The sequence below is a fragment of the Lissotriton helveticus genome, chromosome 8, assembly GCF_964261635.1.
Source record: "Lissotriton helveticus chromosome 8, aLisHel1.1, whole genome shotgun sequence".
NCBI classification, from domain to species: domain Eukaryota; kingdom Metazoa; phylum Chordata; class Amphibia; order Caudata; family Salamandridae; genus Lissotriton; species Lissotriton helveticus.
This window is the reverse complement of record NC_136069.1, coordinates 1,421,377,013-1,421,402,588: the sequence shown is the minus strand read 5'-3', so window position 1 is coordinate 1,421,402,588 and position 25,576 is coordinate 1,421,377,013. Positions and strand designations below refer to the sequence as shown.

At 42.2% G+C, this 25,576-nt stretch overlaps 1 protein-coding gene across 1 annotated transcript in view; it reads right to left on the bottom strand.

The window, feature by feature from the left end:
- The window catches only part of NCAM2 (neural cell adhesion molecule 2), an 808,853-nt gene that overhangs the window by 302,243 nt on the left and 481,034 nt on the right, over window positions 1-25,576 (bottom strand). Inside the window, exon 10 of the mRNA XM_078658362.1 lies at window positions 15,231-15,404. Within this exon, the coding sequence (XP_078514488.1) occupies window positions 15,231-15,404 (174 nt within the window). The remainder of the gene's footprint in view (window positions 1-15,230; window positions 15,405-25,576) is intronic.

The following is a 25,576-nucleotide window of genomic DNA, read 5'->3' as shown; positions in this document are numbered from 1 at the left end:
CGGCAAACCACTAGGTTGAAAGCTAAGTCAACAATTAAGGGTCGTGTGCAGAAGTTGCAAGAAAGGAAAAATGGCGTTTAAATCTCAAATGTACCTATGCTAACTTAACACGATATAAGGATATATAGGAGCTATACAACAAAGGTTTACATATGTGAGGCATTGGGGGCTCTGCCAGTGTAAATCTGGTTCTCTCCTTGACTCTCAACAGTATGGGGCAACTGCAACTTTACTTGACAGCCGGGTCTGGTGGCTCTGTGGTCTAATGCACCCACTGCAGGGTCCTACACCTCATGGGCACAGGTTCGAATCCTGGTGGTTCCACTCAGCCTTTCAACCATCTGAGGTCAATAAAATGAGTCACTTTGAGGTGGGTAATAATATAAATCTGTTATTCAGCCCAAAGACACCCCATTAGGGGTGAACAGTGCTTTACAAATACACGTTAGGGTAAAGCACCACCAATTTACGATCTAGACCCCAATCCCTCAGACTCTAAATGAGGCCGATATTGTTGTTTATACATCAATCAATAAAACCAGCAGTGGTACATCCATTCAACTGCACTGCACTTTCTTCTGTTATGAAAACTGTTTTTTAACCAGCAGTGTTCAGTCATTTCACATTTGTGAATTGACTTCTCATCAAGATTATTAATCAATGCACCTAGCAACATGGGTTGGGTTGTACTTCAATTGGAGTAATGCACACAGCTGTTTGTCTTAGTGTTGAGTAGGATGGCTAGGCTGAACTTCAATCTGAATCTGGCTTTTCATTCTTTATAAAAAGGTACTAACCAGTGAATTGGAGAGGGTCTTCACCCATTACATTTTTACTAAGATGTGTATCGTTCCTTCAAGTTTCCCCTAAAAAGGAGATTGTAAACAATTATGTTTTGCTTATGTTTCTAATGAAAATGAAACACACAATTAGTTAGTAGTGATACCCAAACAAAACCGACTGGAACAACAAATAGTTGATAACGGTGTTAATTTCTTAATCCTGGGCAGTTTCCTTCGGGGCATCAAGAATTTGAAGAATAGTTTCTAAATGTAATACAGCTGCAATCATACTTCAAATCTGCAGCCACAATGGCAGCAGTTCTCTCATGTGTTCAACCAATCTTAATGAATAGCATGTCTCACTAACAAATTATTACATTTTAAGGTTACAATTTGTAATAAATAAATCTCCACAGCCACATTCATTAAAAAATTCCAATCGAGCAAATTCCAAATGATGACATTTATAAAAAGTCTTACTTTTCTTATAAAATAAGTAAAACAAGACAAATTCAACACCAGACCCTTTTTGAAATACTGATATGTAGGAAAGAGTGAGCATGCTAGCAGGCAACACGCCTGGAGCCTGCACATGTTGTGTGATTAGAGATGGCAGCTATAATGGGCTGCGTGGTCTTCTTCCTCATTTGCTTGCACATGTGTCAGAGTTAGAGATTCCAGTGATGATATCCATGGAAAGGTGGAGAGCTGATGGCAAGCTGAATGCTGCAATACTACTTTGAAACTACTGGAAGTGGTGGTGGCAGAGATCACTAGTTAACATACATCAGAACACTGGGCCACCTGATAAAGTACTATGGTGGTGTGTTGCTGCTGTTTTATGTGAGTAGTGCAATTCTTTTTTCACTAAGTGTCCACCTAGCAATGTTTAAGCCTTAGCTTTCACTTTCCCTTTCTTTGGTTTAGTGCTGGCTTTATATGATATTAAAGTGCCATTCTATCAGCCTGGAACTTTCCAGTACAGATGAGCAACTCTGGTGATATTTTGAGGCCATCACCAGTAATAATACTGTAGATAGGTAGAAGTTTCTTAGCAACTCGCCACAGCTGTACTGTGGGAATTGTGCTGGGTGGAGGATGGGAGTGGTGATTCGATGAGGGTGGCATTTACATTGAAAGCATATATTTTTGGGGTGTTAGAACACTGATTCTATAATGAACAGATGCCTATTTCTTATCTGTTCATTATTCCATCCTGTGGCTGGAAATATGTATTTCTTATTGCACAATATAGGCCAAAGAATAAATCACAGGCATTCACTGTTAAAAAGGTGTTCACTGTAAATATTGAGTGTGAATAACTGATCTTGTGACTACACCCAGTCAATTAATAGCCATGATAGGATTAAAGGCATGAATTTGATCTCTGCCAAACAGTTTCTTTGTCAGAATGGTGACGTATAACCTGTCCGCCGAAATATGAATCCCAGACGTTTCCGAGAAGGTCAGACATAGGATTTATATTCTTCATCTAGCATGGCACATAAACATAATACTATTGCATTGTGCTGAGGTCACCGTAGATTGTAAAGAAAGTGTATCCCTTGACAACATTCAGCAACCAACTTGTGAAATAAGTGAGCCAGATCATAGCAGGAGTTCTGCATTAGAGGCTATGTAGGCGATGGGAGAACTTTGGAAAAGATGAAAGAGGCAATTTCAGTGCTCTGTCTACAGATCCCAAGTGACTATATATGCAGGGAGAAGTGGTGGTGCAACCACTTTTTGATAATCAATTTTGCTGATGAAATAACGCAGTGTATTTTCAAGGAATATTGATAAAGTTATACAAAGCTAAGTGGGATAATATTCTGACATAAAACCTCTATCTAATGGCTGTTGACATTAGGTGGCCTGTTAGTATTTTTTTAGATTGGTCACAAAATGAAATGATGTAACAGTGGAGGTCCCTATGTTCCCAGCAGAGTTGATTTCTGCAAAGAAAGTAAACAGTTGGAAGGTCAGACAGATCTCTTTTTATTTGCAGACATGGCATCACCTTATGGTCACCATCATCGTATTATTCATTTATTTGCTTAAAATAAAAAATCAATGAACTTCACAAATTGCAAACTAATTCAAGGATGTAAATAAAACCTTTAATAGCTAAATTATTACCAAAATTGGTAAATACGATCAACAGAAGAGGAAATTTGTGGGAGAAAATAATGAGACAGAGTCCTCAACCTTCTTCATGAATTCCCAATGAAGTATCAAAAACCCTCCTTCTAACTTCTGCTCTAATGTAGAATTAATTTCTGAATTTAAATCTTATTATCTATTGGTATAAATGCAATTACACACTTAGTCTAAATTTCCTTAAAATACTTGATACAAATGTCAAAGATTCAAAAGCTTCATGCTATTAAGGCATGGGACATACAAGCAATCCGCTAAAGAGTCCAGGAAAGAGGAAGAGTTTACAGGAAAGGCCAACGTGGAAGTGAAGGAAATCTGCCTTTTATGCATTTTCACTTTACATTTTTTCACCCATTAATGGATTCTGCTTTGCTGTTGTTATGACTGTATGAATTGTGTCACTTCTATTCATTGGCACTTTGTGTGTGTTCTGATCATAAAACTGTGCTGGAAATGTGCGTTCAACCATTTTTTTTTAACTGTCCACAAATGCCACTATCATTTTCCACAGAAAATTTCTTAAGTGGTGTGGAAATTAAATCTTATATGGAGAATGAACTAAACGTTTAGTCCATCCACATATCTGACAAAATACATTGTCTTCAAGAAGCACCATTGTGCTCTGAGTGGGCTGCAGTTTAAAAGCAACACAGTGACACATTGCAGTGACAAATGTTGTTGTGATGTACTAAAAATATTTTTATACCATAGTTAAGCTACTTCTAAAGTGTGCCTTGTGAGTTTACCCGGCTAGGTTCAGAAATGTTGCATGCTAAACATTGGGAACAATATTAATTGTCTAAACGTTATTTTCACTGTATTAGTAACCCTCTACATTTTAAAGAAACAGGCTTAATTCAGAAATAAAAATAACTTCATATTTGAGCAAATTAAAACTCTAAAGCAATGATCAAGGGTTATTTTTCATGTAGTTTCAAATAATGTGATTCAACAGTGAAAGTAGATTTTACCACTTTAGTGGAAAATGCATTTCAAGAAATCATATTTTCTTCTGGCTGAGAGAAAAGCCATGTTAGAACGTGTTTGTCTTTGAGCCATGCTTCAGAGTCCCAATACACAACCTTGAAGGCTGTTAAAGACCCTGCTATTGGATGAAAAAGGCTTGGACTCTTGGTCCAAAAAAACAAAAGTATTGCCAAAAGGTGACCATTTAGCAGTGATTAGTCATCTAGGAGGAGGACAGGAATTGCCCGGAATTGCCTGCTGCATGTTTCACAACTGTAAGACTGAGCAAAGTTTATTTTAGAACGTGTTTTGACCTAACAATGGTCAGGGCCGGACTGGCCATAGCGGGCACCGGAAAAAGTGGAAGGAACAAGAAAGAAAGAAAGAAAAGGAAACACTGAAGAACAAGGGGGATCAAATGGAAAATGTCAGTGCTGTAGCTGAGTTACAGGGTTGAAGTGGGTGAAGAAGAAATGCAGCACAGGGAAAGATGTTACTGGCACTGCAAGCTGAATTGTGTTGGAGTAATATGTGAGATGTACAAATATTATGAGAGTTCAGATGGAATCTCAAAAACTGACTTGAAGGATGAGGATGTCAGAAAACAGAAGAGATATAGGGACATGGGATGTGGAACTAGGTTGTGGTGAGTGTGCCTTTTGCTGTTTAGGCGTGTACGCTCCACTTACGATGGTAGCTCACAAAGCAGCATTTCAGAAATATGTAACTGCACTTAGAAAAGGAATCGATTTGTAATGCTGTAATTGTTTTTATACAAGTAGCGATTAAACGAAGAATAGATATGTCCTATTTGGAGGCCCTAATATATGAGGAAACTGGATCATGAGATACTAAATAATTTAAGCATTCATTGTGCGGCTATTTCCCCTTTCAGATCCAGTGTAAATGCTTAACCAACTTAGCTGAATATGCAATACATCTTAGCTCGCTTTTAATTATCATCTGATTATGCACTTTATGTAATAGAATATACTGGATTGACTGGGTGGTGCAATGCAAACCGTTCTCTTTAATCTTTTTCAAGTTTACATTTATTTTATATATTGGATCGACTTTTTTTAACTGAACTGTTTTTTATTTTTCTGTTACATCACAATGCACTTTATGTACTAGAATGCATTAGATTTCTCGTGCACATGGTATTTTTCTTGGAATAATGTATATATTTTTTTAGAACGCTTTTATGGTTGTATCCCACAAACCGAATAAAGCTTGTTTGAATTTGAATTTGACTGCACTTTTATAAAGGAGGTGTCTTTAACACTGGTGTAAGTTACACATTTTTCTAAGTGTTAGTAAGCCGTTCGTATTGGAAAATCACGTGAGAGATTGTAAATAAAGAGACAGTAAAGACACAGGGAGGGAGTAGGATCGATTTGTACATTTTTGTTGTCTGATTTGAACATTTTGTTACAGGGTTGTATTTGCTTCCAAATCCAGACTTACCAGATGGCCTATTAATACTTCTGCAAAAATCTAAAACAACCATTTAAAAAGGCTAGATCACGTAGGAGTGCAGATAAAAATGTTTATTCCAACTAAACTCATTTCCCCGTATGAATTATATCATGCAGTTGCTCATTCCTGCATGTGATGTTTACGAGTTAAGGAAATAACTCCCTGAACATTGACGGTCTGCTTAGTGGTTCCCAGTAGATCATAGGAACAGCAACATGCGCTGTTTTAGAAGCGTGTAGGCCAGCGATTCATTGAAACATTTCTAATCCTGCTATATTTCCCATGATACATCATAGATTAAAATGGTGATTACTATGGGAAATCAGTTTCAGCAATCTCTCTGAATAGAAGTTGCAAGACAAAGCCAACTAATATGTCAAATAAGGGCTCACAATCATAATGCAGCATAACAGATTCATGTACTTTTTCTTCCTGAACAGAAAAGAAACCATCAGTGCCACATCTGTGAAGGTTTCCATTTTATTATATCAATGTGTACCAAACGCATGTTTGTTGGGAATGAGCTACAGAAACCCACTAACCTCAACTGGGACCTCAACTGGCTATTCATTCACATGTTTATTTATTTTATGTTTGTGAATGTATTACCATACACATGGTTCTTACCCTCTTTAATTAATATGTTATAATAACTAAATTAACCTCTTAATTATACCTGGGTTTCACTCATTTAAACAGAGCAGTCTCTTAGGAATGTAGTTATGAATTTCTTTAACCTTTGCGCTTTTACCAACAGTTTTCAATAGCTTCAGCTTAATTGCATATTATCATTTAATAAATGATGATTTGCTGTGCTAGTTTTTAATAAAGCTGATCTGTATCTGTGTGACTTAGCACAAACTAACAACTGTGCAATGGAGTGCTGCACACAAGCGGAGTTTGCAGTAGTACGTTGTATAGACACAGCAGTGGTATGGAAAACAATGGTCTGGCAAGCAACAGGATATAACAGCAGAGGAAAGTCTAGATGTGATTATCAATCATTAGAGTCGAGGGAGCATTAGAAAGGGAAAGAGATTGGGAAATATCCTGATTCACAGTTGTATTAATCCCTTCGGCGCTGATGACGAGCTCAGCTCGTCATCAGTTGTGCCGCTCGCACCCTGATGACGAGCTGAGCTCGTCATGTAATGCGGCTTTTGGAAAAAAGCAGCGTAGCGCAAAAATAGCTGCAGCGCGCATGCGGTTAAGGGAGAGTCAGATGAACAGGGGGCGTATTACACAAAGTCCTGAGAAGTGCAACCAGTGTGTGGCATGCTTTCTGTGCTGTCTGGGCACGTTGGCATTACGACGGGCTTTAGAGGCGTGAGCAGCCACTTCTAAAAAGCAGATCATGGTGGTGCTACATGTGCATGGCCCCATGCTATAAAAGCATGTAAATTGAGAAAAGTATTGTCTCTGCCCATTCCTTACTGTGGATGCAAGCGTAGAGGCAAAGGAGCTGTCAGAGGTTGTACAGACTGGGTGCCACAAGGTGGAGGTGCATAGTCTATGTATGCCTGAAAGAAGGATAAGGGGGGTCCCATGAACCCACAAGACATTCCCCTGAAGGCATGTGCCTCACACACTGCACCCAGCTGCAGGGGGATCTCTGCCCATTCAAAAGCAGGCTGCCTTCTATGAAGACTGCTACTGGTGTTGAAAAGATGTTTTTTCAGTCTGCATGTCAGAATGTTGTGCTGACATATATGAGAAAGATATTTGAAAGCTCATAGAAGATGTGTTCTCATTTTAACTTTCTAGAGTTCTAACCATAATATATATGACAAAATGGATACCCTCATTTAATTCATCCCTAAAGGAAATGCTTACTTTTAACACCTTTCATGCAGTCAGGATGGTGTTCAGGTGTGCCACACTTTTGTTATAAATACAGAATGTTAGTTCTCTAGTTTTCATTAGAAAACGGTGGAAAGTTGCGGGAGAATATTTGGGAATCAACAGACAGGCAGGTCCTGTCGTTAGAAGTACATCTTTTACTGAGAACATCAGACTTTATTGTCACAATGCTGAGGAACCTGTGCTTAACCCTCTGGTAGCTTGGCACCAAGGAGTTAGGCTTAATTTAGAGGCAATGTGTAAAGCATGTATGTAGTCCTTAAACAATATTTAAGTGGAAGCATTACATAAGAAAAATCTCAAACCTATTTAGAAACATTGAGTGAATTTTAATAAATAAAATAACAGTAATATGACGAATATCCAATAGGTAGAACCGGGAAAAATTATTTTTAGAATTTGAGTTAAAAAATAGTGCCTAAAAGCATGAAGCACCACACCCAGCTATCTGGCTGCACTAGACAGGGTTGAAGTCAAAAGTCAAGGCCAATGTAGGGCCTTGACAAGAGACCTCCCTATGAGGGGGGACTTTTTTCTCTTTAAATTTGGCCACCCAAAGACCAGGTGTTAGAAACGGGGTCTCTAGTTGGCAAGGGTATGGGCCCTAGTCCAAGTAGGAACCACTGGTTCCGACAGGGTGAGTCTCAAAGTATCCTAGACCACCCTTCAGGTAGCTTGTCGCAGAGCAGGCAGGCTAAACTCAGGAGGCAATGTGTAAAGTATTTGTGCAACACTCACCCACCACAACACAGTGAAACACCACAAATAGACACTACACCAGTTAGTTATAAAAATAAAAATATCTTTATCTCACGTTTCAGGCTAGATCAACAATAAGGTAAATCCAGTTTTTAGGCAAGATCAAATCACAGGAAGTTCATATATACCAAGAGCTCTTATTTGCAGAGTCTTTCTGATAGTGTTCTTTGTGAAGGGAAACAATTTCGCAGGTTCTGTAATATGTCTGTGGTAAAACTGTATGGGCACTAGTTTAGTTTCAGGGCTTATAAGGGAAAGATCATACGCAGGGACTGTATTCCTCCCAGTCCCCCAGATAAGGATCTCTGGTGCAGGGTCGGTCATAACTATTGTGCCTTTCAATATGTCCAGGCCACCAAAGTCAGTAAATAGGTCATGGTATAGCAAGGGGTTAAACCTCTAGTGTTAATGTGCCCCCGCCATGCCTTTAGTTAGGAATGCAGCCGGTGTTAATGTCAATATACCCCACACACGCCTCATTGCGTGTTATGAATCAGGGGAATCCTCCACTCTGGGTCCTCCCCTTGTGCGGCGAGTGGCGATGAAAGAATGAGGCCCTTCCAGAGTCCGGCTCCCAGCCGCACAATCTGCAGTCCCGCAGCCCCCCAGCCTGCCCAGTCAACACACAAGCAGCAGCGCCGGTTAAGGGACGGTTACTGGCGAGCAGGTTTCTTGCAGTGGTGTTCGCCTGGGCGGTCCTCAGCGGAAGTCTCTCCCTCCCCTGTCTCAGCTGGACGCTGGGGACGGTGTCGGGCTTCCTCATGCTTCCCAGCTTCGTTGCGGCTTCAGGGATGACGCTCCCTCGTTTTGAGGCAACTCCTGATTCCGGCACCAATACCAGCGCAGTTCCCCTCTGACGTCGGCAGGGGAATCCGTGCGGTGCTCCTCAGACTCCCAGGCCGGCACAGCTGATTTCGGTTCACAGCGCCTTCTTTGCAGCACTCTACAGCTCAGTTAGGTTACCCGGCGGTGGTGACTTCAGGGGCAGTGCTTTTCTTCCACAGTGCTTTACAGTGCATTAAGGGCCCACGGCGGTGATCTCGGGGGCAATTTAGAAAGCTTAGCAGTTGCGCCAGCAGCTGAGACAGGAACGGAGTCCCACGGTTTCCGGGCGCCAACGTAGACCACCTGCAGGCCACAATCATTGTAGCGGTGATTAAAAGAGCGTGCTCAGCTTGGGCCAGCGGCGGTGACTTTTGGGGTGATGAATAAAAGCAGCTTCACACACCCAGCCCTGCAGAGGCAGTTCAAGTGATAAAGAAAACGTGGTGATTATTTAGGAATACCCCACTAGGCAGGGGAGCAGTCAGCAGTGTGTTGTGGAGACACTCTGGGGATTTTTCTTCAGTCTCTCTGGCAGGGAAAGATCGGAAGGCAGTAGTGCAGCTCAGAAAGTTGGGGCAGCAGTTCCTGGGAGCAGTCAGCCTCAGCAGTGTGGAAACCCTCCTGGTGCAGCAGTCTTTACTCCAGCAGAGATTATTCCGGGTCCAGTAGTGTAACAGAGATAAGTGGCCAGGACCCTCACTTTTATATCCTGGCGCCCAGTCACTAGAAGGGGGTAGAAGCTTCTGGAAGGGTCTAGGGGTTTCTGGGGTATTCCCTCCCTTCCCTGACCTGTCTCCTGGCTATCTACAGTGACAAAGGCAGGGTTGTTAGGTCTATTGTGGGGCAGCCGGGCTTAGCCTATTCAAGTGTACAAGGTGTAAATCACCACTCCCTCCTCACAGCCCAGGAAGGCTATCAGCATGCCGATGGGAAGAGGAAGTTTGCAGTGCACAAACTAAGTACAGGCAGGAAAATGTCCACTTTCCAAAAGTGGGTTCTCTAAAGTAGAAGTGCCCAAACCCCATATATTATTAGAAAGGGCTCCCTGCTATGATTTAACTATACTACACATGACATACCTAGTAGGTCCCAGTCAAAGGTTATCCCATAGGGGGGTTCCCAATGTTAGTCTATGAAGAGGCAGGCCTCACTGCGGTAGCAGGGGCCTGTGGCAGGTATGCCAGTGTCACCATGTTTTCAGGGGAGAGCACCTGCACCATAGCACTGTTTAGCAGTGGTAAGGTGCCAAGAGTCCTTAGTTCAACAAAAATATAAGGTCAAGTGGGAGGAAAAAGGGCAAAAATGGAGGGGAGACCAACCTAAGGCTGACAGGTCCAACACCAGGACAACATCTGCCTAAACGAACATGTCTGCACAGAACAACAGAAGAAATGGCAGCTGAGGTATCCATGTCTCCTGCAGCACATGATGGCCCAAGTGAAGGAGTAGTATGTATCGTCCTAACAAGAATCAGAAGAAACTGCACCCCGGGCCCAAATTTCTTGCCAGGCTCCCTATTCAGGGAGGTCACAAACCTTTGGGCACCTACCCTCACACCATTACATGAAGAATGTAGGCTCCTGGAGTAAGTGCCAAACTCATGGAGGGGCTTTCTAATGCAGCCTATATTCAAAAAAGTGGCAAACACCAACCCGAAAAACTACCATATAATTACTCTATTGAAAATTGTTGGAAAGGCTTATGCCAGCAACCTCTTGTGGGATTTAGTGAACTGGTCACAAACTGAATGTCTCTTACCATTCTACCAGACAGGGCTTTGATCAGGGGACTTGACAGTTGACAATATCATAGTTATCTCATACCTAGCCCAACAAGTAGTAGCTCGCATATCCCCTCCAGTCTTCACCTGTTTTATTGACTACTCAGCAGCCTTTGATGGGGTAGTCCTTAACATCCTTTGGTGGAAACTGGAAGAATGGAACATCTGTCTGGAAGACTACGAGCTTTAGATCATTGTATTCTAACACCTGGGTAAGCAGCAAACTCACTGGGGAGTCCGCCATGGAAATAATTGCTACAGACCGAGGGCTAAATCAGAGGTGCGTGCTGCCACCATTATTATTCAATCAATACACTGCAGACCTGGGCCCAGCACTATGTGGAGCCTCTCTTGACACTCAAAAAATCAGAAGCCAAACAATCCACCTCATTCAATATGCAGATGATCTAGTCCTTCTGGATCACACCAAAGTAGGCCTTCAAAAAGCTCTTGATGCTCTGGCTAAGTACAACCTTCAGAATGAGCTAGTAGCCAATGCAAGTAAGTCAAAAATAGTGAGTTTTGGCAGCTTCTCAAAGCTAAAGGCTCACCAAGAGGTAGCTGGGAACACACAGCCTGGAATGTTTACCAGGCTACAACTACTTGGGTGCTTGACTGTGCAAAACAGGGCGTCCCTCGCTTCACCCACAAAAAAGGAGTTTGAAAGGGAAGGTGGTCACATGTGCTCTCTTTAAGCTAAATGCAACTCTCAACAGTCCAACGATGACGGCTATACTAAGGGTAATACAGGCCAAACTTCTTCCCTCGGTCAGCTACGCGCAGCAGGCATTCGCCAGCGTGCTAGTGGAGGATCTGGCAAAAATACAATGATCAGCTTACAAGGAACTATTTCAGCTTCCTTCCTGGTCTAGAAAATTCTTGATCCGCATGGAATTTGACCTCACCCATGAAAAACTAGAAGGGCTGGCCGTTCTGGCAAAAGATTTTTACCACGCAATCGTGGCCCCAGACAATTCTATGAAGGTATTTATAAAAAGTAATCTTCTCTAGACTGAACAAACCCTTGTCCGCAAAACTCAGGAAGCAGAGGAATCCTTGCAACTTGCGATGGAGATCTGGGACCTGAATATCATTGAATGCACAACTGTCAAAACAGAAATAATAAAACAACGGCACCTTTGGTCTCGTGCTCTAGACTTAGAATTTGCTCAAAACTATTAAACATATATTTCCAACACCAAAGTTCCACCTTATTCAGCCCATGGCGAGATGGGTCCTAAATCAGATCTTAAAAGTTTAAGAGAACTGTATCCAACCTGGAGTGCAGACTTTGCCAATACAAAAGGGAGTCACTGACACATACGTTTATGTTGCCTGGTTCTGTGACAGGCCAGTTGAATCCATCTCAGGCCTATCTTCCTCCATCAGGGCATACGTGAAAATAAAATGGCCTCAACAGAGAGAGACCAACATCTAGATGACTCTCGTGCCATCAGGGGCCCTGTCTCTATATGATTCCCCATTGCTGACAGGACCCAATGCCAACAAGGACATTTTTAACCCCACACACTCTAAGTATGTCTGCACAGACATGATGACATCAAAGCACCACTCTCCCTACTGCAGCATGTTGAGCCTAAAAGCACCAGCACTGTACTGAAGACTCCCAAATTAACATACTCAAATATTCACACCAGCCCTGTTTTTAGTTTGCCACAGAGAAAAATGGATCAACTTTTAGTCACTGGGGTGAGAATTGATTTATTAGACATCAACTTGCTGACATGATTTTACCGAGCTCTTTTGTATTTAGAATTGCTTTAACTTGAGTGTTATTTTTTGTAATGAGCTTAAGTAATCACACAAATACATGTATACATTCATTCATTTATTTTTTCATTCCCAACAAAGCAAGAGCGAAGCAGAGGGCAATCCAGCAGTGTGGCAGTGTTTCAGCAGCACAGCAGTCCTTTTTCCTGGCAGAGTATCCACATGTCCAGAGGTCTACTGAAGAGTTGGTGCCTGAAGTCCAGTATTTATACCCAGTTGTGCCTACCCTGCCCTGGCTCCAGCATAACTACAGGGGGAATACAATCCTTTAAGTGGAGACATGACACATCCTGTGCAGGTGTATGTAAAGCTGGGTCCAGTTCCTTCCTCCCATCCTGCCAGTGATGGCCCATCCAGGCAAACCTAAGCTCCAATTGTGTGTGGCAGTGGAGGAGAAATACACAAAGCCCACTGCCAACTACACCCAGTCAGGTAACAAATGGCTAAGGCTAAGGCAAGAAAATGGTAACTTTCTAAAAGTAGCAGTAGCATTTTCAAAAATGTGATTTAAAATCTGACTTCATCATAAATTAGGATTTCAGAGACACCAAATAGGAACTGGGGATCTCTTCCCATTTGGAAATTACACTTACAAAATATAATAAGGCAACTACAATGTTATCCCATGGGAGAGACAGGCCTTGCAGTAGTGAAAAATGAATGTAAGAGTTTTTCACGAACTTGGCATCTAAAACTAGAAAGTGCATGTCCTACTTTTAAATACATTGCACCCTGCCCTCTGGGATTTTCAGGGTTGACCCCAAGGGTGTCTTATATGTACTAAAAATGAAGGTTTGGGCCTGGCAACAGGTTTGTTTTGGCAGGTTGACATGGCAGTTTAAAACTACACACCCAGGGTCTGCAATGGTAGGACTGAGACATGTTTAAAGGGCCACTGAAGTGGTTGGTACAATCAGTGTTGCTGACCCACTAGTAGCATCTGATTTGCAGACCTTGGGCGCACGAGTGCTACTTTACACGGGATCTATAAGTACATCAAATGTACCAATTCAGGATAAGCCAATATTACCATGTTTATAGCAGAGGACACAAGCACTTCAGCACTAGTTGTGGTGGGAAAGTGTCCCGAGTCCTGAGACCAGCAAAAACGAGGTCTGAAAAAATTGAAAAGAAAGGCAAAAGGTTGGGGGGAGACCACTATAAGGCTTAGAGGCCTAACATTCCCAACTGAATTTAACACTTATTAAAGGTAATAGTGCAAGCCAGTGCCTACATTACGGGTGTCTTATAAGTAATTAAAAAGAATGTTTCAGCCTGGCAAAGAATTATTTTGATTAGTTAAAATGGTAGTTTAAAACTGCGCTCACAAACAGCATGGGCAGGCATGCTGACATGTTTTTGACGGCTACATTAGTGAGTGGCACAAAGAGTTCTTAAGCCCACATGTAGTATTGCATTTAAAGGCCTTGGATATATGTAGTACTGTATACTATAGACGTATAAGTACATTTAAAGTGTCAATTAGGTATATGACAATTTTACCATGTTTAGGAGGACGAGCACAAACACTTTATCACTGGTTAGCAGGAATAATAATGGAGAGCCCTGTGGACAACCAAATCTGGGGGAATGACATGCAAAAGATGATCATTCCCAACAAGTACAAAGACAAAATTGACTTTGGGTCAGCCTCCTTCAGCCATTAACTATAATCCTTTGTTTTCAATGTTTGCGATTGCTTGGTTTGACTGGCAATCAATAAGTAGCATTTTGAAAATTGATACATCTTCCATGTCTGTTTCTATTAGGCTTATGTGATAGAGACAAAAAGTGGTACGTTTGTTGGACTGCAGATTCGACATTCAGCTTGAGAACCAGCAGGCACTCCTTGATGCATTAAGTTTGTTGAAGAAACCGCTTTTGATGTGCTCTTTAGGCAGTGCTTGCTATTTGGATGTCTTACCCCGACATTCTCAAACAGCCTTTTGTGTTCATTTGTTTGCTAAACTGTCATGATAACATATTGCAATGACAGTTTTTTGTTCACAGAGTAAAGACACGCAGACAGACTTTCTTAAAGCTGTAATGAAAATGAGTAAAACACTGTTCCGTTGTCAAACATATCTATGGTAAAATATATTCTGGTGTCTTACATTCATTTGCTGCTCTACCACCACAAATCCCATCATCATAAGATTCTTCTTTGAGGGTACAACTTATCTCTGCTAGTCTCTTAAGCCAAGGGCCCCCTCCCAGTGCACATATTCTTGCACCCAAGACATATTACTTAATTATAGGATTTGCTTTCAACGCAGTTCAGGCAACAAGTAAAGTCGCCTACTTTTTAGCAAACACTTCACTAACGAGCACAGAATATGGCTTTGCAAATGCTTGTTTCCTTTTTTTGTGTTAATTTACTTTGTTTTCCCTTCACTTTGCTTCCTCTCACTCTTAAATTAGTTAACGTGTAATGACTGCTACAGAACCTTAAGTTGGCAATACACATTTATAGTAAATAACTGTCATAAACACACATTGCAATTATAACATTCACTTACCACGAAATCTAGATGTGCAATTAAGTGTCACAAATCTTATCATTAGAAAACCACTTAGGTCTGGTGTATATGTGTGGTCACTGTAAATTCGGTTAAATGCATGTGCTGGTTTCCAGCTCAGTCATCAAAAAGAACACATGAAAACATGCTCTGGGTCTATCAAAGGCAGTTTTTTTTTATATTGTTATGACCATTCACCTTTGTACAATTTTGCCTTTAACAATGGCTCAGTTACTGGACAATAATCATCAATTCACAATTTTTTATAAAAACAAAAAAAATGTATGAAAATGTCCTGGGATAACTCACTTTGAACTCCATGGGAGCGCACAACTTTCCACGTTTCCGAAGCGACTTCTTTAATATCGACTTGGTAGTGATGAATGGGCACGCCACCGTGTAAATCTGGCTTGCTGAAAGTTATCCTGGCAAATGTCTGTGACAGCTCTATGATCCTCAAACCATATGGACTGGATGGCACATCTACAAAATATTAGCGGAAAAGAGAGAATGATTGCCAACTGTAGACATAAATTCTGATTTAGCGCAACCTTGGCAAACAAGTTAAGAGGTATAGTCTGGAACTGTGAGGTACATCAAGACATATGAAGTCTGCAGCTTTGGATACCTATAGAAAGATGAAGCATGCAGCTTTTGGAGCCTCATTGGCAGATGGAGCCTTCCAGGTCAAACTGAGTATGTGTATTGGTCCCCATTCTCTTACCACACATTTAGTTGAACGTTTATATCAATGTTTTATTCAGATTTACACATTGGTGTGAAACGTTTCTTTTGTTAAACACTTAGGGGCTGATCTACAAGCCCAGTGTGCTGCTGGTGCATCACTTTTATTGACACACAGGCATCGCAATGCCCTTTCCCATATTTTCAAGGCCATGTAAAGTCGCCCTGGGTGACTATTCAGGGCCATATAAATGTTTCCCTTTCACAAATAACTATGCGTGAAAGGGGCATTCCATGGGTGTTCCCATGCAACATCCATGTAACCTGACGCATTTCCTGATTTACAAGGTATTTAAAGCTGGAAATGCATCAGAATCCTACGCTTCCCCTTGGGGAGGCATATGAGTGGCACAAAGAGGAGAAATACTTGTATTTATCCTCTTTTGTTCATCTTTCTATGGGTGCTGCATTGTGCAGAACACATAGAAAGAGGAAAATACATTTAATGATTGTTTTTGGGCAGGAAGGTGTCCCTTTCTGCACAAACGCACTCATCTCCTCAGCCCAGGCACCCTTGCAACATTAAGCAAGGGTGTCTGTGTTGGCGCACTGCTGCTGTTTGTGTGCTGGTGCAGAGGAGAAGACAGAAAGGCGCAGTATCATGTAAATACAGCACATTTCTGCCCTTTTATTTTGATGCACAGCAGTGTAGCAGTAATGTTTGCCATGCTGTTGTGCATCAAAATATTGTAAATGAGGCCCTTGGGCTCTTATTGCAAGGGGCTCTGGGAAGGGGTAAGTCTTCAGCACCCCAGAGTTACCAATACCAGAGGTACTGGTCAGTGACGTAACGTAAAATGATGGGGGGGGGCCCTGCAGAATGTGAGGAGGGGTCTGTGTCTGCCATATCTCACAGATATTCATTGACCTTGGGTTAAATGGGGGCTCCTTCAAAGGATGGGGGCATATCTGCACAGCAGGGGCTGTTGGAGCAGGGTGCGACAAATCTGGTCCATTACAAAATGGATTTGAGGGTCTACTCAGAAATATGGGATTACTGGGAAATCGGTAATTTCAGGTCCAATTCTTGTAATAATTCCTCATTTAGGCTAGACTTTCACTTAGAGATTTGGCCGTCGAAAACTCTGTGTTAAAGTAAAAAACGTGCACCTCCGATTTCGGCGTAACTGCTGTTTTAGTCGACAGTAAACACTTAACCTTCACTAGCTGAATATTCTCGAGGGTTTTGCTCTAGCACGGGTGCTTTAAGGGGAATGTGGTTTATCCTTTTTCTCCCTGTACGCTCACACACCTTATACTGACTAATTACAATGCTGCAAACGCGTTCACAAGCTCGGGCATGTGAAGTGTAATTATTGTTTCTAGGCTTACACTTGCATGTTACATCGCCATTAACAAATTTAACACATCAAAACACCTACAATTACAATTAAAAAAAGACAACTAACACCTATTCACTGAATCTCATGCAAATTATGGATTAATTGCCATCTGTCTTTGTAATATGAGCACAGTCTTCTTATGAGCCATCAAACTACCAATGACAAGTACAAACGTCCCCGTTGTCTACAGCTTTCTGTAATTTCACAAGAAGGCAAGCAATTGTCCAAGTTGGAATAATTGCAGCTAGGTTACTTGCAGGACTCATGGAATGGGCTCATCACTCTGCTATAGATATGAAACATTTGTTTTATAGTTTAAGATTTCTACAATACTGTAATACAAAACTAACTATTAAACCTATCAATAAACTACAATTTACCCATGCACTGATGAGTTTAGAGGCTGGACTTTCCCTTTCTGCTAATGCAACATTTGGCAAGACGACTCGTGTTCAATGCTCACTGCTATTGTCTGCTGCGAACTACAGCTCACATGACCTAGCAAGACCTAGTCAATCCTCAGTCCTTCAGAGGCTGATGATTTGAGTATTCTTAAATTGAGAAATAGCAACACCTGTTAATTACTGTAACAGAAGTGGCACTTGAACTGTGGTGTGCTATCTAACAACCACTTTATTGTTAACAACAGCAAGATTGCACAAACTAGTGAATGCAACTCCTCGGAGCCCCACAACAGTGTGTTTTGTGTCAAGTCTGTCAAAATTTGAAGACACATAAATACTAAAACTATATTGAAGGGAATGGAAGGAATGGTTGCACCTGGGGGATGCTGGTATTGTGGCAGCTGGATTCAAAAGTGAATGACTGTAAGGAGACAATGTGATTCTAGTTTGAGTTAGAAACTCTTCTCAAACAGCAACGACAGTTCTTATCATGGTGAAGTATTTGTGCAACACTTCAAACAGTAACACAGTGAAAAGTCACCACAAAAGGAGCCAACACAGAGTTAGAAAAATAGAGTCATGTTTAATAAAGTAGACCACCACTTGGCAGGGTAGACTCGCAGATGGGAGAGTCCAGGTGCAGAAGCAAGGTTATTGGAGTCTTATGTACCTGAGGCTCAAGTCAGGAGGCCAGCCAACTAGACCTTGAAGTCACTCTGGGGTTCTGGGTTGAAGAGATGCCGATCCATGTCCTTCTCACCCAGACAGTGTAGCAGGCAGCAGCAAAGCAAGGCAGTAGCCCAGTAGAGTGCAGTCCAGAAGAGTGGAAGTCCTTCAGCAGCACAACAGTGTTTCTTCTTGGCAAAACATCCACGGGTCCTGAAGTGTACTGAAGTGGTAGTATCTGAGGTCTAGTGTTTAAACCTAGTTGTTCCTTTGAAGTGAGGGAGACACTTCTAAGTCCCCATGCATCCTACCTACACTGTCCTGGCGCCCGACTAACTACAGGGAGTATGCAACCCTTTCTGTAAAGTGAGGATGCAGCCTATGCAAGTGTAAGTGGGGTTGTGCCCAGGGCCTATCTCCCATACTTCCGGTGATTGCCCATCTATGCACACCTAAGCTCCATCTTGTATGTGGCTGTCTAGGAGGAATACCCAAAGCTCAACTGTCAGCTACATCCAGTCGTGTGACCGAGGGACAGACAACAGACACTAAAGGGCTAAAGGCAAGAAAATGATACATTTCTAAAAGGGGCATATTCTAAACTGTAATTTAAAATGTGACTGCCCCATAAGTTACGATTTTTCATTACAATTCCAAAGACAGCAAATATGTCCTGGACGCCTGCTCCCATTTGGAAATTACAGGATATTAAATTTAATAAGGGAACTCCAATGTTTTTCAATGGGAGAGGTTGGCCTTGCAGTAGTGATAAACAGCTCCAGTCCGTGTAGGTATGAGCGGTGGGGCCCATTGGGTTGGGGGGGGGGGGGGTAGGGAGAGATTTTGACATACAACCACAAGTGAAAATCAAATATCTATTTTATTTTCCCCTTGCGGTCGTATGTTGAAATAAACCCCCACCTGGCCCAACCGCACTGCCCTGCACGGGCCGCGGCTGGAGATAAACTAATTTAAGAGTTTTTCACTCACAGGACATGTAAAACGAAAAAGTACATGTCTTACTTTTTAAATATATTGCACCCTACCCTCTGGGTTGTCCAGGGTCTACCCTAGGGGCTACTTATGTATTAAAAAGGAAGATTTTGTAATTGTCAAAAGGTTTATTTTGCCAGATGGAGTTGGCAGTTAGAACTGCACACACAGGCTGCAATGGCAGGCCCGAAATATGTTTAAAGGGTTACTTAAGTGGGTGGCACAATATGTGCTGCAGGCCTACTTGTAGCATTTAATTTCCAGGCCCTGGGTACATGTAGTGCCTCTTTACTAGGGACTTATAAGTAATTTAAATATGCCAGTTGGGGATAAGCCAATGTTACCATGTTTAAGGAGTGAGCACTTGCACTTGAGCACTGGCTAGCAGTGATAAAGTGTGCAGAGCCCTAAGGCCAATAAAGACATGGCCAGCAAAAAATGGAGTAGGAAGGCCAGTCTTATTGTTACATGTCTAACATGTGTCCCCTACAGCTGAAAGTTGAGAGAACTACCCAACCTCTTGAGAGTTCTTATCAACTAAGGTGGAAGAACCTAGATAGGTCATCAGAATTGGCATGGTCTGACCCAGAATGGTTAGGTAAAGTTCTTTCCCTTGAGGGATATGGGCCACCTCAACAGTTTTTGAATTTCATCCCTCATCTGCATGAGCCATCTGAGGGGCCTGTGGTCTGCTGAAAGCTGGAAGTGAGTCCCAAACAGTTATGTCCTAGCTTCCTCAGTGCCCAGATAACAGCAAATACCTCTCTTTCAATTGCACTTCACCTCTGTTTCGGTGAAAGTTAGTTTTTAATAAAGGCCGCTATTCAGAATATGCCCTCCTCATTTAATTGTGCTGAGACAGCCCCTATGCCTTGCCTTGAAGTGTCTGTCTGCACTATGAAACCCTTAGAGAAGTCAGGAGCCTTTAGTGCAGGTGCTGTACACATGGCCTCCTGAAGGGTATCAAAGGCGTTCTGGCACGCTCTGTCCAGATCAAATTTCTGGGCTGCTTCTTTGAAGTTAGCTCTGTTAAGGGGGCAACAGTGGTGCCAAATCCCTTATCAAACCTCCCACAGTATCCTTTTGGGCCTCACTTCAGTCTGTGTTTTAGGCAGTTGCTAGGCCAGTATAGTTTAAATATTGGCTTGTCAGGGCTGCACCTTGCCCCCCGTCCACCATGTGGCCTACATTCACCAAGGAACTCTTCCCCATCTAGCACTTACTGTCCTTGATAGTCAAGCCTACCTGCTGAAGGGCCTGAAGTACCTCCTGGAGTTGATACAGGAGTTCTTCCGAGCTGGTGCTGTAGACAGCTATGTTGTCCAGGCAGGATGCAAAGAATGCCTCATTCCCTGTTAGGACCCTGTTGACCGACCCCTGAAAGGTGTCAGGGGCATTCTTTAACCAAACGGAATCATTCCAAACTGGGAGTGGCCCTCTGGGTTGAGAATGAAGACCTGACCAGCCTGTCTAGGAGCTCATCGGCTCAGGGATGGGCTATGCATCAGGTATTGTGATGGAATTAAGACCCCTATAATCCACACAGAACCTAAGTTCTGTAGTGGCACTTGTTGAGGCAGCCTTGGATACTAGCACCACAGGGCTGGACCAGGGACTGTTGGCAGGCTCAATCTTCTTTATTGACAGAATCTTGGCGACCTCCTTCTTAATACTGGCTCTCACCTGGTTCAACAACCTGCACTTCTTAACAGGCGGACTGTTTCCAGTGTCGTCATGGACACATAGGTGTGTGAGTCCAGTGGTGAGGTAGAACAGAGAAGGCCGAGCAACCGACAATAGTCACTTTGCTGTTCTGGGGCTAGGGTAGTGGAGAGTTTGACACTCTCCACTGACCCATTTGCTCTTGGGCAGTATGAAGATGAGGGAGAGGCTTGCTTTCCTCTTACACTCCCTAATCTGTCACTAAGAGCATTCTCACTTTAGACCTCTCAAAGTGTTGTTTGAGGTTGTTCATGTGGGGCACCCTTAAGGGGCTTCCAGAGGTTTGAGATACACCAAGTAGGAGGCTCCCCCTTCCACTCCTTCACCTCATACGGACCTGTCCAGTATTCCCAATGAGCACTGGGCTCTACAGTCTCCATAACGCACACCTTCAGGCCAGGTTAATATTTTACCAGACTGGCCCCCTGGTCATACAAGAGCTTGATGACCTGCCTCAATATTGCTTTAAGCCTTCTTTAAGAAGTGGTGCATTTGGTTGCGGATGGTTACATCCCAAGGAGGCTTCCTGGGAGCTTGATCCCACCCCTCTCTCACAAGGCTAATAGGTCCCCTAAGGTTGGCCATAAAAGAGTTCGAAGGGGCTAAACCCAACCCCCATCTGTGGCACCTCCCTGTAGAAAGCATGGACGGACGATTACCCATTTACACTTCATTGGCTCAGGTAGGCCCATTATCATGCCCATTACAGTATTGTTGAATCTTTCTACAAGAATGTTTGGGGGTGATGGGGTGTGGGGAACTTTTAAGTTATCCCACACTCATCGGACATGCAAGTTGGAGCCTCTGTCAGACACTACCTCTTTGGGGAATACCACAAGGGTAACATCTTCAGCAGTGCCCTGGCCACCTCAGTTGCAATCACTGACCTCAGAGGTATGGCTTCTGGGTAGTGAGCTGTGTGGTCTGCCAAGACCCATTTGCATCTACCTGTATTTCTTATTTGATCCACCATAGAAACTAGGATCGATTCTGACTCTCTGAGTGATGAGAAGCAGCCTGTGTACAAGTCAGCACTGAAATGCATGCTACGTTTTCTAGGTTGGCCAGGAAAGGTCCATATTCGAGATGGGCCTGATAAGAACAGGTTTATCACAAATAGGACTTTAAAAGGGTGTTATTGGCATATGGCATGGAACAGGTGCAATTGAATAGTCATAATGGTGTCACAGCATTCACCTTAATGTAGGGCTTACTTGAAAATTGGGACATAGGTCAGCTGGTGATCCCAGAATTAGTGTGTGTTGCACTAGTGCTTAAAAGGATTGATCTGACTTTGCTGACAATGTTTTTAAAATCCTTCCTTTGGTGGTACACGTTTGTGCTTCTGCTTAAGAGATGATGTGAGTTCTTGAAGAGCATTTGTGAGGGAGTTGTTTCATTTAAACAAACTGCGACTTCTTAAACTCATAGATAATTGTCATGAAATTCCTTTCCAGGTCATGATGCAAAGGTGAGATGAGAGGAGCAGAAATGTTTTTTTTAGTCTTTTCCTAGATGATCTGTAGATGTGTAATGCATGGGTATGTTGATTTGTACTGTCCTTGGATATATATTCTCCATCTCAGTTTGACTCAGACTCTTTTAGCAGTAGTTCCAAGAATAAAAAGATCTAGAACCGGCGGAAGGACGTTCATGTACAACGCAGCTAAGGCCTGGAATGCTCTACCATGCCATCTTAGAGCCACCCAGAACCTTACCTCGTTTCGCAAGCATCTGAAGGCCCACCTTTTCACATTTGCCTATTAAACCGTTGTTTTCTCCCCCCCCCCTGTTCTCTGTAGGTCACGATTATCCTAGCGCTTGGACGCCTTCGGGCAACAACTGCGCTCTATAAATCCCCAAGTTTACAAGTTTACAAGTTTTACTGCTTCGTGTATATTATTGTTGCCTGCTTCAAGGTAAACCATTTTGCAGATCCGTTGCTTGGTGAGTGTAGATTTTGTTTTGTTTAAGATAATCATTTCTAAAGCATTTTCAGCGTTTAGTTGTATTTTCCCCTAATAGAAGTTCTCTCACATTCAAACTCGTCCAAGCATGATCAGTATGTCCTGAAGAAAATTGTCATCTGGAGGATTAGTATTTTGGTACAAGAATACTTAAAGGAAATGGAAAATGGTTGTTCCATGCCCAGGGCAGACATTTGAAGGTAGTTACATTGCCGGTGTTGTACACATTTATGTGACGTTTGTGCCCTGCAGAATACATTAGGCTGGTATTGAGTAGTGCCACTTTTCCTCACGAGTGTGAGTAGTTTACAGACAGTGTTCAAAGCATGGTCTTTGTCCTTTCAACAGCAAATTGCATGTTCACACTGAACAACTCTCGAGAAGTTAGCAAACGAATCAGGACTCTATTTCACTGGCTAGCCAGGGTGAATGTGATATCAAGAAGAATACATGATTTAAGATGATGCTGGAGTGATGCTCTCTCTGAAGAGCATTATTTTCTTGGGACAATGATACAATAAACAACATTTCGTAGTCCCATCAGTTATTGACACTCCTCTATCACAGGCACAGGACACTGATGCACAACTCAGAGATTCATAGATCGCTACTTAGGTACTGCCAATTTGAAAACACAATTTTCATAGCCTTAAAAGAAAAGCAGACTGAGAGTACTGCTTCTGTGAATCATCTGTTTATCCTAAAGCATGCATTTTGTTTTTGTCAATTCTAGCTTTATAAGACATCAATTCCCTAACGTGGGCTACTGAAAGAAAGCAGGGAAGCATGTAAAAAAATATTTATTGATATGCAATTGCATTAATTTCCATGCTAACTATTCACAACTAGGGAAATTATACTTCAAAGGCTTTTATTACAAATTTAGCATGCATAGTTTGACTAGCTTTAATTGTTCACAATTCTTTACACCCACACTCATTATTGCTTGATTTTTAAAAGGTGCTAAATAGCAAAGATTTTTACATTTGTTTCTTTGTTTGGTTTTAATGCTATTTTAATTCACAATACATTGGGATACAGCGATAAACGGAAAGGAAAGAAAGCTTTAACATGTTATTATGAGAAAAAGGTATTGTTTCAAACTAAAAAAATACAAAAAAATCCACACTCAAAAATCTTTAAAAGATGATCTTATTTTAAAATAAGCAACAGGAAATATAAGAAAATTCAGCCAGGCGGAATAATAGTTAAAAAAGACATTCACCCAAGCCAAACTGTAAAAAAGAGGGCAGGACATTAAACAACAAAAAATTATCCAAACGTGGAATTCCCAGTACCAACTACTGAATGTAAGCAAAGCTTTAATGTTCTTGTCAATTTATTTTGTTTCGTTCTGGAGCCCTTCCTGCAGAGGTTGATGAGCAATGTGGTTGTCAGGGAGGAAAAAAGGTCCCTTACCTTGGTAAAGCCATGGCCTGTATCAACAAATGTATGCTCACTATGACCAGCCAAGAACCATCCATGACAGAAATACCTCAAGAACAAAAAAACTACTAGTTGGTCTAGGGATTTTAAACGAACCTAACAAAGTCTGAGGGACTCAACCATAACACACCACAACAAAGATGTACACTATACAATCTGAAACACGGTTCAAATGCGTTAAAAAAGACAGGGCATGCCCAGAGATAATTATAGCTTAATCCCTGTCTGAAACAGTCAGCAGGAACATGTCAGGGGTCACAGGTCTAGTAAAGACAGAGGTATCCATTTGGCAGCCACACCAGCTTTCGTGGCTAGATGAACAGCAGCAGTTCAATAGACTATTCTACCAAAATGATTTCATATTTTCTCTACACTGCCGCTAAAAATCCTGAACGTGATTTTCAGATGTTATAAAACCAATGCATGAACTATATTTCAGGGGGAAAAAGTACGACACTGGGCTTCAAGCATGGAACACTTCCTTCTAAAAAAGGGGGGCTTCAGTATACCTCACCAATTTAAAGACGTCCAAGCAGCTCACTTATGATACCTGTTGGAAGCAGTCCCATACGACATACTGAAGGAATGGTGTTATTTTGGTCATATCCTGGCAGGAAGATCCCTATGGAAAGTTGTTGGCTATCCAAAAAGAGCCCAGCTGATCAGTACTAACTGGATCTGAACTGGACCCTGTTGGTGGCCTCTGCTGTAGCGAGTCCTGACCTCCAAAAGCTGTTCCTGAGGTACTGGGAACCTTGGCTGAGTCTAAATAGACTTCTCCTAACAACCTGGGTCTTAGAAACTTTTTGGACTTGAAGACCTCCGGAGAACCAGGACAAACCTGCCAAGACGAACAGCTCAAGGCAGATTGACACTGTTCTGAAAAAGCAGGTTTTTTGCGCTCCTTGCTTCTCCACAGCAGCAAATCTGATTCAGCAGCACCTCGCTGATAATGTATCTTACCTTGAGGAGCCATCTTTGGATATAGCACATGTCTTTGCCCAGCTGGAGGATTCCATGATCTAACAAAGGAACTAAGGGCCTTATTTATATGCTGGCGGACGGTGTTAGTACCATTGCCATGGCAGTGTTCTTTACTCCCGCAATGATGGGATGTCCGCCAGGCCAACAGACATAACTTGTAGTTACAGGAACCGAAGTCACTGCTGTTCTTGTAAATACAATGAAAGTGAGCCTTGGTACTCTGTCAACATGACCGAGGCACACACCCTTCCATTTTATTTTCTTATTTTCAAAAACAAAATTACAAAGCAGAATTTTGATTTAGAAAATAAAAAAGCAAACACCCACTCCCCATGGGAGTTTTCTCCCATACCATAGGGGTCATGGAAAAGTTTTAACTCTTACAT